General features: G+C 31.0%; 1 protein-coding gene across 2 annotated transcripts in view; it reads left to right on the forward strand.

Moving 5' to 3' along the window:
* Positions 1 to 13,861, forward strand: part of LOC123262853 (phosphoribosylformylglycinamidine synthase) — a 19,319-nt gene extending 5,458 nt beyond the window's left edge. For both annotated transcript variants that reach the window (XM_044725326.1, XM_044725325.1), the window contains 7 exons: positions 1,380 to 1,803; positions 3,601 to 4,050; positions 6,526 to 7,327; positions 8,622 to 9,254; positions 11,092 to 11,828; positions 13,261 to 13,519; positions 13,591 to 13,861. In XM_044725326.1, coding sequence (XP_044581261.1) covers positions 1,380 to 1,803; positions 3,601 to 4,050; positions 6,526 to 7,327; positions 8,622 to 9,254; positions 11,092 to 11,828; positions 13,261 to 13,519; positions 13,591 to 13,760 — 3,475 coding nt within the window. In that variant the 3' untranslated portion in view covers positions 13,761 to 13,861. The remainder of the gene's footprint in view (positions 1 to 1,379; positions 1,804 to 3,600; positions 4,051 to 6,525; positions 7,328 to 8,621; positions 9,255 to 11,091; positions 11,829 to 13,260; positions 13,520 to 13,590) is intronic.
* The last annotated feature ends 3,292 nt before the right edge of the window (positions 13,862 to 17,153 follow it).

Consider the following 17,153-nt stretch of genomic DNA (forward strand, 5'->3'; position numbering starts at 1 on the left):
CGCAAAAATAATAGGGCCACATTTAATTACACGGAGTTCCACATGATTTTTTTAGGATTTTATAAAATTTTTCTAGAAGCACGAAAAATTATTTTGAGTTCCGCAAAAATAAGAGGACCATAATTAATTACACGGAGTTCTACATAATTTTTCTAGAATTTTATAAAATTGTGTGGTTCTATAAAAATTTTCTAGTATCGTATAACATTATATGGAATTTACAAAAAAAATTATGGGGTCACATAAAATCGGAGTTTCATATAATTCTTTCACGATTTTATAAGATTATGTGAAGTTCTATAAAAATTTTCTAGTATCATACAAAATTATATGGAGTTAACAAAAAATTTTGGGGCCACGTAAAATTGTAGTTCCATATGATCCTCTAGATTTTCATATTAAATGGAGTTCCATAAAATCTTTTTCACACTTATAAAATATATATGGGATTCCTGAAAAATAATGGAGCTACATAAAAAATATGGAGTTCCATACAATGTTTTAAAGCCATATAAAATTATATGGAGTCATGTATTACGATACAAAAATGTTTGAAATCGCGCACAACTATTGACAATGTTATAAAATCATAAAAAAAATTGTGAAGACTGTGTAGTTTTTCATAAATATAAATTTTAATGGAGTTCTATATAATTTTACATAACTGTAAAATATTATAGTGTTTAGTATAATTTTAGAAAAATAAATAAAATTATAGATAGATTTAGTTACTATATAAAATTATTTAAAGTTTTATGTAGAACTCCATATAGTTTTATACAACTCTAAAATATTATTTAAGATTTTCTTCATTGCATATAGTTAAATAGAGATCCATACAATTTGTTATCCTTATACAAAATTATGTAGAGTACTATTCAGAATTTGTTATAATTTTACATAACAATTAAAAATTTTACACAATCTACTAAAGTTCCATGGAACTTCATATTATTTTAGACAATTATGTATAATTATATCGAGTTCTATATAATTTCATATATTTACACAAAGGTATATAGAGTTCTGTCCAACAATTTTTTTATAATTTTATACAATTATAACAAATCCTATATATTTTTCTACAGTTACACAGAACTTCATATAATTTTATAAGATTAAGATAAAGTTCCATATAATTTCATATATTTACACAAAAGTATATAGAGTTCTATCCAAAAATTTTATATAATTTTTCACAATGATAACAAATCCTATATATTTTTCACAGTTACACAGAACTTCATATAATTTTATAAGATTTAGACAAAGTTCCATATAGTTTTATATATTCACCCGAAATCAAATGGAGTTCCATATAAAAATCTATAATTTCTTCTTGTCAAACCAATTATACAAAAATTAAAAAATTCCCCTAGGTCACCTATCGAGACATTCGATCATGGATTCAGACCTGAACCTTGGTTCGAGGTGGACATCCTCCAGAACGGCAGAAAAGCCCTGGAGGACGTAAACAGTAAACTAGGACTGGCCTTCGACGACTGGGATCTAGACTTCTACACAGACTTATTCAAGACCAAGCTCAAGCGGAATCCCACCAGCGTGGAATGCTTCGACCTCGCTCAGTCCAACAGCGAACACAGCCGCCACTGGTTCTTCCGCGGCAAGCTGGTGATAGATGGCGTCGCGGAGCCTCAGACGCTCTTCGACATGATTATAGGAACCCAGAAGTCCAGTAACCCGAACAATGTCATCAAGTTCGCTGACAACAGCAGCGCCATTCAGGGGTTCAAGGTTCCAACGTTGGTTCCAGGAACCACCTGGGAATCCAGCGCCTTTCAGGTTAGTTGAATCAATAGAATTAATTTTTTTTTACTGAAAATTAATATATAACTAAAAGAAATGTCTTAATGTTCTGATAATTTTTTTAATTAACAATTTAATTTTTTAAAATAATTATTTATTCTTCGTAAAGTTTTATTTCTTCATTGATTAATTTATTTAACTGACAAATCTAACCTACACTATTTCAGCCGTTTATTTATTTCTTCACAATACACCAAAAAAACAGATATATTTTTTTGACTGTCCGTAAGATGGCGTTGCATACCGGATATAATACTACGTCACTCTCCCGCGAAAGTTCAAATTAAAAAAATAATTTCTAATTTAAAAATTATCTAGACAAATAAATTAAATATTTTTTCTTTATTTTCGTAATAACTTTTATTAAACTTGAGAATAAAATTAGAAAAACGGTAGACCCTGAAGGCCATCTGTGCAACTTCCTGCTAATTCCATATCTAGGTGCATAAAACTGCATTAATGACGTTTTTGAGCTCTTCGAGCTCAAAAGTCTGATAGAAGTATCAGAACAATATTTTTTTAATTTTCAAACCGCACTAACTTTTAAATGAATCAACCAATTTTCACGCAGTTGGCAGTATTTGACGCAATTTTTTTAATTTTATAAAGAATCTTCAAGTTTGAATTGATAAAACTAGGAAATTTTGAGTAATTCCAAAAAAAAACACTTTTTTTTGGTTTTCTTTCGTTCATGATATTTCTTGAAAGAATTGACCAATTTTGACCGGCTTGACGGCGATCGACGTAATTTTTTCATGCTAATAGCTCATTAGTTTTTGAAATTGATCAATGCATCCGTTTAAAAGTTATTCCAAAAAATGTCGGAGTTATGTTAAAAAAACACTTGTTTCCAAATATTTTATCGAGGATATCTCTCGAACCAATCAACCGATTTCCACGTCCGAATCGGTTCGAATTCTCAGGAAATCTAAGTTTGAGGGAACTCTTTAGAACGCCGTTTAAGACGTTCCGATCGGTTCAGTCGTTCAAAAGTTATAAGCGAGTCACATAGTCACACACACACACATACACACACACACACACGCGCGCGCGCGCGCACACACACACACATAGTGACAACCTCGCGGTGATAGGGAAGCTTCCTGTGACCTTCAAACGTCGAGATCTGACGAAAACTCAATTTTTGCAAAACGGGGTGAAAACAATAACTTCCCGATTTTTGAAAATCTTCGATTTTCTTAGCGGGAAGTTAAAAATATAATTAATAAATATGCAACTTGTTTATTCTTTCAGTTTTATATTAATTTTTGTTAAAAAAAATTGATCCAAGTTTTCTATTCAAAACTTAACCTAATAAAATAAATATTCTCAAGTAATGCAACAGATATTTTTTTTAAATGCAAAATAATCTAAAATAAATAAAAAAATCCGATTAATGTCGGCTTTAAAAAACAACACATAACTTGTCCGAGTTTGGTAAATTATTGTTGTTGAATAATATTTATCTGTTCGCGGTTTTTAATATTTATTATTTTTCTCAAATAATTTTTTATTCTTCATAAATTTTTTCTCTAATTTATTCAACCGACAAATCTAACCTACATTATATCAGCCGTCTATTTATCTGATGACACTAAAAACCCAGAAATATTTGTTTGACTATCCGTAAGATGGCGTTGCGCACCGGATGTAATACTACGTCACTCTCCCGCCAAAATTCAAATTAAAAAAAATAATTTTGAAGTAAACTTTTAAAAAATAATAAAATTAAACTACAAACATCTATTTTAATTTAATTACAATTTTTTTCAGATGACTGAAGTGGAACGCCACTTGATTTTCACCGCAGAAACTCACAACTTCCCAACAGGCGTCGCACCGTTCAGTGGCGCCACCACTGGAACTGGCGGTAGGCTCCGTGATATTCAAGGTTGTGGTCGCGGCGGCCATTATATCGCAGGAACTGCTGGATACAGTGTGGGGAACTTGTTCATCCCCGGGTACAACCTGCCCTGGGAAGTTCCAGCAGATTATCCCTCGAACCTAGCTTCGCCCTTGGATATAATTGTCGAGGCCAGCAATGGAGCTTCTGATTACGGGAATAAGTTCGGGGAACCGGTTATCTCAGGGTTCGCAAGAACTTTTGGGATGAAGATAGGGAACTCCAGGGTGGAGTGGATCAAGCCGATCATGTTCAGTGGCGGGTGTGGAACCGTTGATGCTGAGATGATTGATAAGAAGGTTCCTGAAAGAGGAATGCAGGTAAAAATACTTGAATTTTCTTACCTCTAAGTTTTAGTTACTAATTTGTTAAAATAATTAATATTATTTCTTCCTAGTTATTAGTTTTTCAAGAAAAATTATTATCATTTCTTGTTAATTGCTGATTTGTTAAAGAAAATTACTATCATTTTTCTTCACATCACTCAAGTATCGAAAAAATGAATAACGTTTTTTCTTAATTGCCGACTGATCTATAAAACTACTATTATTTCTTTTCAATCGCTTCAATATCAACAATTAGTAACATTTCTTCTTAATCAATTATTTATCAACAGAATTATTATCATTTCTTCCTAATTTCACTAATTCCATTATTATTTAGAGTCGGTTTTAACTGCTGTGGTCATATCGCCGACTTTTAACTGTTGGGAGTGGTACGTTGGGTCTTTTTGGGTTGTGTAAATCTTAACACATTTGTAATACAAAATAGTATACTAATATACTATTTCAAAACTCAATACTTAAAGTACAGATTATTATTTTTTATAGTAATAACAAGTGATTTAGACTAGACTTAGTGATTTGAAGTGTTATACCTTTGAACTAGTTGCATGTTAGTCGTTAGATGTTAATGATGAAAAACGTGTTGAAAAGTCACTTTACATAATAATTGAAACAATCTCAATAAAGAATAGAAGATTATGGTGAGTCGTCACATTATGTGATGGGAGCAATTTTATCGCCGTAAAAATATAAATGTCTTAGAAAAATAGAAACGCGTGACCCGAATTTTCGCAAATAGCTTGAAGTGAGCAAAACTGAATTATTTGCATTGTATCAACCAACAATCAAAACTTTTATATAGTAGAGACTGTCTTACTTTAACTGAGAGGTACCCCAAATTCCAGGAATTGAATTTAGAGAATACACAGCAGTAGATGAGCCTTTCCACTTTTTTTAGTGAAAAATGGTGGAAAGTTAAAGCTGGAGGATAAAGAAGTTAGGGAAACTTCACTGTAATTTTAAACAACCAGGTACATGATTTAATCCGTGATAAATTATTTTAATTATAAAACTATAAGGTAAATATACTTTAAATTCATTTTAAGTTTGTTGCGATGATCTACTCACAGCTATTTTATTGGAATAAGCCGACCTCCGACGTATTTAACGCGTTTTTCGAGTGTTCGAATTATCGTTTTCCTATGTCTTTCTGCCTTGTACTTTACAATTAGTATTGCGGTGACAAAAATCAATACGCCAAGTAAATAACAAAGAAAAATAAATAAGTAAATGCTTGCTAAATTTTCAAATTCGATATCATCATATTCTGTACCTGCATTTTCAACTGTTTTCTTAGCTTTGAACTTTTCAAAAATGTATTTTGATTCATGAAAAATATAATCAAAAAATTAAATACAAATATTTCTCATTTTTAAATGAACATACTAACTATTCATAGTATTATTTTTAATATTAATCAATAACATGTTATAGTTCTTTTGATATTTCAATAAAACGTTGAAAATTTTTGCTGTGCCTATCGCCATATATTTTATTAGTTCAACAACTGCTCCCGGAGAGTTCAACTACTAAGGCTTGTCAGAATTGATTGTTCAACTACTCCTTTCATAGTCTATCTTAAAAACGTTGCCAAAATATAAATATTAAATTATCATTGTTATTTTGCGCTTCAATCAATTCAAAATTGTTCATATTTTCATGAAAATCACTAATTTGAACTGTAAAATGCTGAAAATGCGGGAAAGCGGAGGATCAGGTTTTGGTCTGGATATCTCAATTAAAACGTGGAAATATTATTAAAATGAACACTATAAATTTATTTACACAAATTACACTTAATATTTATTTAATATGTTAGCGGATTGTTTAAATAAAAGCAGATAAATAAATCACTGCGTGATTAATAAAGCGAAGCCGGTTGACACGTGGTTGAGCACACTGCCGACACTGGAAAAGCAGAGAATTATTTTTACAAATAACACAATTTATCTGTAACAAACTAAAGCGGGTTAATAACAATTAATTTAAGCAAATTAACTTATTAAATAAGCGAAATGCTGTTTGTTAGCAAAAAGCGAAAGTAAAGTAACACTAATGGCGAGTTGTTGCAACGAAAGCGTGGAAGCGAAAGATAATAATAATAATGCGTCTTCTTCCTCGTCGACTAGGAGAAGAAGACTTATTGCGCATGTCTGCTGAGCAATCAGCCAATCACGCCATGACGTGATCAGTCAAGCTAAGCTTTGTGCAGGCGGTTAGTTTAAGCGAGAAATAGCAGTTGACAGGTGCGGCTCGTGAAATTGGGAGTCCCCCAGGGGCGACTTTATCGCGGCTGGGCCTGTTCACTGAACATGAACTAATAATTACATCTTTATTTATTAAAAGTAGAGTCAAATACGTTTTACTTTGAAACCTGTTCTACTACTGGGTACTTTACTTTACTTCATTATTTTTCCAACATTTTATGATTTCTTCTTTCCCCTTCTCCAGGTCGCAAAAATAGGAGGCCCAGTATACAGAATTGGAGTCGGCGGAGGATCAGCATCTTCTGTGGCAGTCCAAGGAACCCAATCAGCAGACCTTGACTTCGGAGCAGTCCAGCGTGGAGACGCAGAGATGGAACAGAAATTAAACCGAGTAGTTCGCGGATGCACGGAACTCGGTTCCAGGAACCCGATCCTGAGCATCCACGACCAGGGTGCCGGCGGGAACGGCAACGTTCTCAAGGAACTGGTGGAACCAGCCGGTGCGGTGATCTTCTCTGAGAAGTTCGACCTAGGGGACCCGAGCATCAGCGTCCTAGAACTCTGGGGTGCCGAGTACCAGGAGAACGACGCAATCCTCTGCGATGAATCCTCAGTGGCGCTGATCCAGCAAATAGCCGCCCGGGAAAAGTGTCCCGTGAACTTTGTCGGAACAGTGACAGGTTCCGGGCGGATTGTCCTGTCCCAGGAGAAGGTCCCCGACGTCGCCAAACATCTGGAGGGCAGGGACGATGGAAAACATCCCGTAGACCTGGACCTGGAGTTTGTTCTCGGGAAGATGCCTCAGAAGATCTTTTCCTCAAGCCGCCTCCTGGAGGAACGTCATCCTCTGGAACTCGGGCAAATTTCGGTTCTAGAAGCTCTGGAACGCGTGCTAAGACTACCCAGCGTCGGGAGCAAGAGGTACCTGACCTCCAAGGTTGACCGATGTGTCACCGGGCTCGTCGCCCAGCAGCAGTGCGTTGGACCTCTGCACACTCCTCTGGCTGATGTCGCTGTCACTGCGATATCACATTTTTCGACTTCGGGTTTGTTAATTGCTTTTTCTTATATCATATTTTTTTTAATTACTAATTTTCTTTGAAAAAATAGAATTTTTTCCTATTAATTGATTTTTATCGATAATTAATATTTTTTTTATAAAATTAGTTATGCTTTCTCGCAAGTTGCTAATTTCTTAGAAGTTTCTCATTCATTAGAACAATGAGTAATATTTCTTCTTAATTACTGTTCAAAAATGAAAATTTCTACTATTTCTTCCTAATTATTACTTCTTAAAAAGAAATTGATGTTGTTTTTCTTCCATCCACTCATTCGTCTTAGCTAATAGTGATATTTCTTCTTAATTACTAATTCTTCAATGAAAATCAGTGATATTGTTTCCTAATTACTAGTTCTTCAATAAAATTAGTGATCTTTCTTCCTAATTACTAAATATTCAAAACGATTAGTAGCATTTTTAACCGCTAATTTTTAAAGACAATTACCAATATTTCTTCTTAGTTGCTATTTTTCTAAGATTAGTTAATATTATTTTTTCCTAATTGCTAATATCAAGAAACAATTAATAAAATTCCTTTCTAATTACTAATTTTTTAATAATAATTATGGACATTTCTTCTTGATCACTAATTTTCACATAAAATTAGCAAAATTTTTTTTAGTAGCTAATTTTTCAACAATCATTTCTATCATTACTTCCTAATTATTAATTAGTTAGTGCAATTAGTAATATTCATTTCTAATTGCTAATATTATAGAAAATTTAGTAATATTTCTTCCTAATTATTGATTTTTTGAAAAAGAAATTAATGATATTTTTTAGAAAAGTTAGTAATATTTTTTTATTGCTGCTAATTGTTAAACAAAAATTTCTATCATTTCTTCCTAATTACAAATTAATTAAAACAATTAGTAGTATTTTTATGTGTAAGCGAATTTTTAGAGACAATTGCTAATATTTTGTTTCAACTAATAATTGATAATGACAATTAGTGATATTTCTTCCTAACTGCTAATTTGTAATAACAATTAGCATTATTTATTCCTAATTACTGATTTCTTAAAACAATTAGTATCATTTCTTCCCTATTGCTAATTTATATAAGAGAAATTTCTATTATTTCTTCCTAGATATCAATTAGTTAAAATAATTAGTAGTATTTCCATTTAAAAGCTGATTTTTGAAGATAATTACTAATATTTCTTCCCAACTGCTAATTTGTAATAGCAATTAGTATCATTTCTTCCTAATAGATTATTTTTAGAAGAAAAATTTTCCTAAAAAATTACTAATATTTTTTTTCTTCTCCCTTGACTCAGGTATCGCAACTTCGATCGGAGAGCAGCCAATCAAGGGTCTCGTCGATATAAAACCAGGTGCCAGGATGACCGTAATCGAGGCAGTCTCCAACCTGGTCTTCGCAAAGATTTCTTCTTTAAAGAACGTAAAGTGCAGTGGGAACTGGATGTGGGCCGCTAAATTAGACGGTGAAGGCGCGAAACTCTTCGACGCCTGCTCTGCAATGTGTGAACTCATGAGTGACCTGGGGATCGCCATCGACGGAGGCAAGGATTCCTTGAGCATGGCTGCGAGAGTCGGCTCCGAGGTCGTCAAATCTCCAGGAACTCTGGTGGTCTCTTGCTACGCGCCCTGTCCGGATATCAGGAAGGTGGTGACTCCTGACCTGAAGGGTCCAACCCTGAGGAAGACGACCTACCTGGTCTTCGTCGATCTGTCACATGGAAAAAGTCGTCTGGGAGGAACCGCTCTGGCTCAAGTTTACAATCAACTGGGGAGTGAGGTTCCTGATGTGGAAGATCCCCAGGAAGTCGTCCGGGCATTTGAGACTACTCAAAAGCTTATTGCTGAGGATAAGATCCTAGCAGGTCACGATGTCAGTGATGGTGGACTGATTACTTGTCTCCTAGAAATGGCTTTCGCTGGAATGGCTGGTGAGTGATTAGTTTTTTTGGACAATTAGTAATTAAAAATTTTTTCGAGATTATTAGTAGTTAGCAGTATTACTAATTATTATTTAAGTAGTAATTCGTAAAGAAATATTAGTAATTATTATTAAATAGGAATTAGTAAAAAAAAAATTAGAAAAACGGTTCACCCTAAAGGCCATCCCTGCAACTTCCCGCTAATTCCATACCTGGGCACTTAAAATTGTACTTATGACATTTTTGAAATTTTTGAGCTCAAAATATAATTTATGTGATATTTTGAGCTCGCTGAGTTCAAAGAGATAATATTTCTATGCATTTGAGCTCTTCCAGCTCAAAAGTCTGATAGAAGTTTCATAGAACATTATTTTTGGAATTTTCAAACCGCAATAACTTTTGAATGAATCAACCGATTTTCACGCGGTTGGCGGCATTCGATGCAGTTTCATCATCCTCATAAGTTATTTTCAGGTTTCAATTGATCGAACCAAAAATTTCGGAGTAATCCCGAAAAAACACTTTTTTCGGTTTTCTTTCGTTCACGATATCTCTCGAACGAATCAACCGATTTCGACCAGCTTGGTGGCGGATCGACGTGGTTTTTCATTGTTTAGAGCTGATTAGTTTTTGGAATCGATCGGTAGAGCTGTTTAAAAGTTATCCAAAAAAAACCACATTTAAAAAAATTTTTTTTCTTAGTTTTTTTAAGATTTCTCAAAATCTACCAATCCGAATCGGTCCAAATTATACTCAAAATCTAAGTTCGCCCAAGTCCTTTTAAATGGCACCAACCGCGATAAAATCGAATAAGCTGTTCAAAAGTTATAAGCGGTTCACATACTTTCACACACACACACACACACACACACACACACACACACACACACACACACACACACACACACACACACACACACACACACACACACACACACACACACACACACACACACACACACAGACACAGACACAGACACAGACACAGACACAGACACAGACATAGACACAGACATAGTGACACCCTCACGGGAATTGTCAGGAAAGCTTCCTAGGACCTCAAAACGTCAAGATCTGATGAAAACTCGATTTTTAAAAAACGGGGTAAAACCAATAACTTCCCGATTTTTGAAAATTTTCATTTTTCTTAGCGGGAAGTTAAAAATTAGTAATTAATAATAAAATATTATTAATTATTAGTAACTAGTAATTCGTGATTGATTAAACTAATTTTGCAGAAATTAATTTTTTTTACCAGTAACTAGAGTAAAAAATTAGTAGTAGCTAGTATAAATTAGTAATTATTAGTAAATAGTAATTAGTGAAAAAAAAAATACTTATGACTAGTAACTAGTAATCAGTGAAAAAGCAGTAATTATCTTTTAACTAGTAAATAGGACATAAAATATTACTAACTTTCCTCTAAAATATTTTTTTTACTAGTAATTAGTTAAAAATTATTACTAATTATTAGTAACTAGTAATTAGTTAAAAATTTTTACTGATAATTTTTTAATTAGTAATAAAGAAATCAATATTATTAATTATATTTCAAGTAGTAATAATGACAAAAACATTTTTAATTATTTTGCAACTATTAGTCAGTTGAAAAAAAAAAAGTATTACTAATTATTCTTAATTAGTAATTAATAAAAAAATTTAACAATTTTTTAGAAAAATTAAATATCACTAATTATTTTTCAACTAGTCTTTATTTTTAAAAATTGATTATTTTTTAACTAATAATTAGTAAAAAAATATTACTAATTTTCCTGAAGAAAATTAGTAAAAATTTTCTTCTATTCAACGATAATGATGAAATTTTTTTTTCTTATCACTCTAACAGGTATCGATATAAAAATCTTACACAAGGGAAACCAGGTGTTAGACGTGCTCTTCTCCGAGGAAGTCGGTTGGATCTTAGAAGTAGAAGACCTGGAGATCACGCTGAAGACTTTCGCGTCAAACTCCGTGCCCGCGTTCGCCGTGGGGAAGACAACCAAGCTAGGACTGGGGGAGAAGATCACAATAGAAGTAGCTGGTCAGCAAATTTTGCATGAGAGTGTGTTCAGGTTGATGAGAACCTGGGAGGAAACGAGTGCCCAGCTGGAGAAGAGGCAGAGCAACGTCTCCTGCGCGGAAGAGGAGTTCCTGGGACTTGAGACCAGGAAGGTTCCCTTCGCCAAGTTAACCTTTGATCCCGATTGCTGGGTTCCGAAGCAGATCCCGGTGAGAGTGGCGGTCATCCGCGAGGAAGGCATCAACGGTGATCGGGAAATGGCGGCTGCTTGCATCCAAGCTGGGTTCGAGACCTGGGACGTCACGGTCACTGATTTGCTTAACGGCCAGGTCACCCTGGACCGGTTCCGCGGGGTCATTTTTCCTGGAGGGTTTAGCTATGCTGATGTTCTAGGCTCCGCCAAAGGCTGGGCTGCTAGTCTACTGTTCCATCCTGATTTAAGCAAGCAGCTGGACGGTTTTCGACGCAGGACTGATACTTTCAGTCTTGGAGTTTGTAATGGATGTCAGCTGATGAGTCTTCTAGGATGGGTTGGTTCTGATAACATTCAAAATGATCCCCAGGTTAGTTTTTAGTTTTAAAAAATTTATTCCTTTTTATAATTATTATTAATTAGTTCGAACAATTGAAAACAATGCCTCCTAATTTCTAATATTTAAAAAGAATTACATTGTAATTTTTTTTTTCCTAATTAATCACTAATTGGAGTAATTAGTAATATTTTTCCTGATAGTCATAGAAAAAATTCATTATAGTATTTCTTCCTAATAATTAATTATAATATTTTTCCCAACAGTTGATCTTAAAAATAAATTCATTATAAAATTTCTTCTTAATAAATTACTAATTATTTCAAATAATTGATAACATTTCTTCCTAATAGCTCATTGGATAGCACTATTGGTAATATTTCTTCCTAATTGCTGATTCTTCAAACTAATTAGTGCCACTTCTTACTAGTTATTAATTTTCCAACATAATAATATCATTTCTTCCTAATCACTAATTAGTTAAAATAATTAGAGTTTTAATTGTTTGCTAATTAGTTACAATAATTATTAAGGTTAGGTAATATTTCTTCCTAATTGCTAATAATTGAAAAAAATTTCATTGTAATTTTTTTCCCGACTAACCATTAATTAATTGGAGTAATTACTAATATTTTTCGTGATAGTTAGTCTTAGAAAAAATTAATTATATTATTTCTTCCTAATAATTAATTAAAAAAAAATTATAATATTTTTTCCTAATAAATTACTAATTAATTGAAGTAATTAGTAAAATTTCTTCCTAATTACTAAATTAAAAAAAAAATTACAATCATGTCTTCCTAATAGCTCATTAGATAGCATAATTGGTGATATTTCTTCCTAATTACTAATTGTTCAAAATAATTAGTATCACTTCTTTTTACTAATTAATTTTCCAGCATAATACTATTATTTCTTACTATTTACCAATTAGTTACAATAATTATTAAAATTTCTTCTCAATTGCTAAATTTTACAAATATTTATTTACTCTTATTTTCTTCTTAATTACCAATTTTTGAAGTAAATCATTTTTACAATACTTCCAATTACTGAATTGTTATAATAATTAATCATATTTCTTCCTAATTGCTAATATGTCATAATAATTAGTAATATGTCTTCCTGATTGCTTATTTATTAATGAAAACTACTATTTCTTATTCCCAATTGTTAATTTATCAACTTCTATTAACTAAATGAATACTATTTTTCTTCGTATCACTGTTTTGATAGAACAATTATTAAAATTTCTTCCTAATTGCTTATTAATCAATAAAATTATTATTATTTTTTCCTAATCGCTAATTTTTCAAACAAAATTAATATTGTTATTTCTAATTGCCAATATATCATAATAATTAGTCATATTTCTTCCTAATTGCTAAATTTCAAACAAAATTACAATCATTTCTTCTTAATTTCAAAAACTTTACTAATTTTTTCTTCCCTACCCCTGGCTTAGGTTCTACTGGAACACAACAAATCAGAGAGGTTCGAATGTCGCTGGAGTTCGGTTAAGATCGAAAGTTCCAAAGCAATAATGCTCCGAGGAATGGAAGAATCCGTAATGGGAGTCTGGATCGCTCACGGAGAAGGCAAGTTTACTTTCAAGGACGCAGTTCTCGACAAAATGGCCGCCAAGAACTGTATCGCCCTCAAGTATGTCGACGACGACGGAACTCCCACGGAGAAGTACCCGATGAACCCGAATGGTAGCAAAGGTAAGTCTTATTGACGTTCTACGCCATCTATCAGCAAGAAGAAGTACTAATACTTTGTGTTCCATTCATAGGTGGCGTTGCAGGAGTTTGTTCTGATGACGGTAGACATCTTGCGATGATGCCACACCCTGAGAGATGCACCCAAATGTGGCAGTGGTCGTACATTCCAGCTGGATGGAAGAATGAAACCTCTCCCTGGCTCAGGATTTTCCAGAACGCATTTGATTGGTGCTTAAAGTAGTTCTGTTCTAGTGGCGCTGGTGCATGGAACTTGATATGAGATTTTTTTATTGTTATTTTTTTATATGTATTTCTAATAATAATAAATTGATTTGAGATATATTTCAGAGTTCTGTTGGAGGTTGGAGAATTTTTATTTGAGCTTATATAATTATATACGATCAAAAAATTAGGTGACTTTTTTCATGGAGCTAGAAATGTATAAAGTTATATAAAAATATATGGAGTTATGTGTAATTGTAGAAATTTGTGAGGTTATACGTTAATAGAGTGCTGTATAATTTTTTACAGTTATGAAAAATTATAGTCTTATATAATTTTACATAGTAGTAAAAAATAATATATATATATACTTTCAGTTACTTGGATCTCTATAGACTTTTGTAAAATTGAGTAAAATTATATGGAGATCTATATAATTTTAGAGTTCCGTGTAATTATATTGAGTTCTCTAGATATTCTTGTTTAATTTTATGAGGTTATGTGTAATTATGTAGAGTTCCATATAATTTTATGGAGTTCCATGCAATTATACGGAGTTCCATGTAATTATATGAGGCTTTACTTGATGGGGTGGAGTTCCGTGTAATTATAGATGGGTTCACTTAATTTTATGGAGTTCCATAGAATTATATAGAGTTCTGTAGAAATTCTTGTTTAATTTTACGAGTCTGTGTAATTATGTAGAGTTCCATATAATTTTATGGAGTTCCATGTAATTATGTGAGGATCTACATAATGGTATGGAGTTCCGTGTAGTTATAAAGGGATTCATTTAATTTTATGGAGTTCCGTGGAATTATATAGATTTCTCTAGAAATTCTTGTTTAATTTTACGATGATACACGTAATTATGTAGAGTTCCATATAATTTTATAGAGCTCCATATAATTTTATGGAGTTCCATGTAATTATGTAAAGTTCCACATGATGGTATGGAGTTCCATAGAATTATATAGGGTTCTACACAGAATTTTGTATAACTTTTCATATTTATTAAAAGTAATACCTAGTGTGCTATATTTTAATATAATTATTTGGAATTTTATAAAATTTTGGAAGGTTGTATGAAATTATATGGAGTTCTAGTAATTTTTTAGAGTTATATGAAGTTCTTTATAATTTTCTACAGTTATATGAAATTATATATAAAGTTATATAAAGAATTTTGAATAATTTTATGAGATTATGTGTGATTAATTGATTATATAGAGTAACGTATAATTTTTTAGAGTTAATCATATAAAATTATATAGAGTTCTATAAAGAATTTTGTATAATTTAACGTCATAATAACGAATTTTATATATTTTTGTAAGGATAAGTGTAACTGTATAGAATTCCATATAATTTTCTAGAGTTATATAAAATGATCAGTGATCGAAACTCACATATAATTTTATATAATTGTACAGATATTCTTGTGGTTATATAAAAGTATACACGTCTATAAAACCAACAAATAAGTTTATATTATTGAACATTGTCATATAAAACTCTACATCGATATAATTATAGAAATTTATATAAATTGCTACACAATTATATGAAATTAAATGGATTTTTATAAAATTATATGGAGCTACAAAAATTATTTGAAGTTATATCAGTAATATGAAGTTATACAAAATTATATGGAGTTATAGAAACTATTTAAAATTATAACAATTATATGAAATTATATGGTTACATAAAATTACATATGACTCTAAAACCCACATATAATTTTATATTATCGTAAGATTCTCTATATACTTTACGTATAATTATATAATTTTCTGTAAAATTATATGAAGCTATAAAAACTATTTGAAATTATAGGAATTATATGAAATTATATATATTTTATAGTTACATAAAATTATATAAATTATATAAAATTACATAGAGCTATAAAAAATTATATGAAGTTCTATAAAACCATGTAAAATTATTTACGACCATAAAACCCACATATAATTTTATATTAATAAATATTATATGAATCTTTATATACTCATTTATAACTATATAATCTTTTATACATACAATTTTACAAAGCTATATAAAATAATATGGACTTATATAAAATTATATGAAGTTATATAAAACAATGTAAATTTATATAAAATTTTACATGACTATAAAACCCACATACAATTTTATATTAATAAATATTATTATATGAATCTCTATATATACTCATTTATAACTATACAGGGTGTCCCAAAAGTCACGGACGCCATTGTAGCATCTGATGAAAAAAATAATTCTAAGACGAAAAGTCCTTAGCCATTTTTCAATTAACCGCATAGATAATTAATTATTAATTAAAAATAACGTCTCTTTATTTGTTAGAGAGAGAGCGCCAGTGTCCAGTAAAGTATGTGCCAAACAAAGACACAACTAACTGTATGACTAACTAGTTTCTATAGCTAACGTAGTCACACATATTTACTTACACATTCATACATCCAAGCGTTTTCGTTGGAACGCACTTGACTTGACACTAGCGCTCTCTCTCTAACGCATAAAAGGACGTTATTTTAATTAATAATTAATTATCTATGCGTCTGATTAAAAAATGCCTAAGGACTTTTCGTCTCAGAATTATTTTATTTATCAGATGCTACAGTGGCGTCCGTTACTTCTGGGACACCCTGTATAATCTCGTACATAATTTAACAAAGCTATATAAAATTATAGGTATTATATAAAATTATACATGACTATAAAACTACATATAATTTTATATTAATAAATAGTATTATATGAATCGCCAAATACTCATATATAACTATATAATCTTTTATATAATTTTACAAAGCTATATATAATTATATGGAGCTATAAAAAATTATATGAAGTTATATAAAACCATGTAAAATTATAGGAAGTTATCTAAAATTATATGAATTATATAAAATTATATACAAAGTTATATAAAATTATAGGGATCATATAAAATTATATGGAGCGATAAAAAATTATATGAAGTTATAAAACAACCATGTATAGTTATATAAAATTATATACAATGCCTTTCAATGATTCGTACCGGTCAAGAATTTTACGGAAAATGGAAACATCAAAATTTGGACAACTCTAAATAAAGAAATCACTTAGTAAAATATTTATATAAATATTATATTAGAAATAATAAAAAAATTATTTGTCTAAATAAGCATAATTAAAAATTTTGATAATAATAAAGGTTGTAATGTAAAAATTTAGTTACCAAAAAAATTGGAATTATTTTAAAAAAGATAAGAATAAAAATATAAAATTTAAAAATAAGGTATCCATGAAATTAGACAAATCATAAAACAAACAAGTGAAATGACAGATATTTAAAAAATGAAGAATAAATTTAGACAATTCAATAAAAAGACAATTGAAAATTTAGAAATATAAA

This window comes from Cotesia glomerata, linkage group LG4 (assembly GCF_020080835.1).
Source record: "Cotesia glomerata isolate CgM1 linkage group LG4, MPM_Cglom_v2.3, whole genome shotgun sequence".
NCBI lineage: Eukaryota > Metazoa > Arthropoda > Insecta > Hymenoptera > Braconidae > Cotesia > Cotesia glomerata.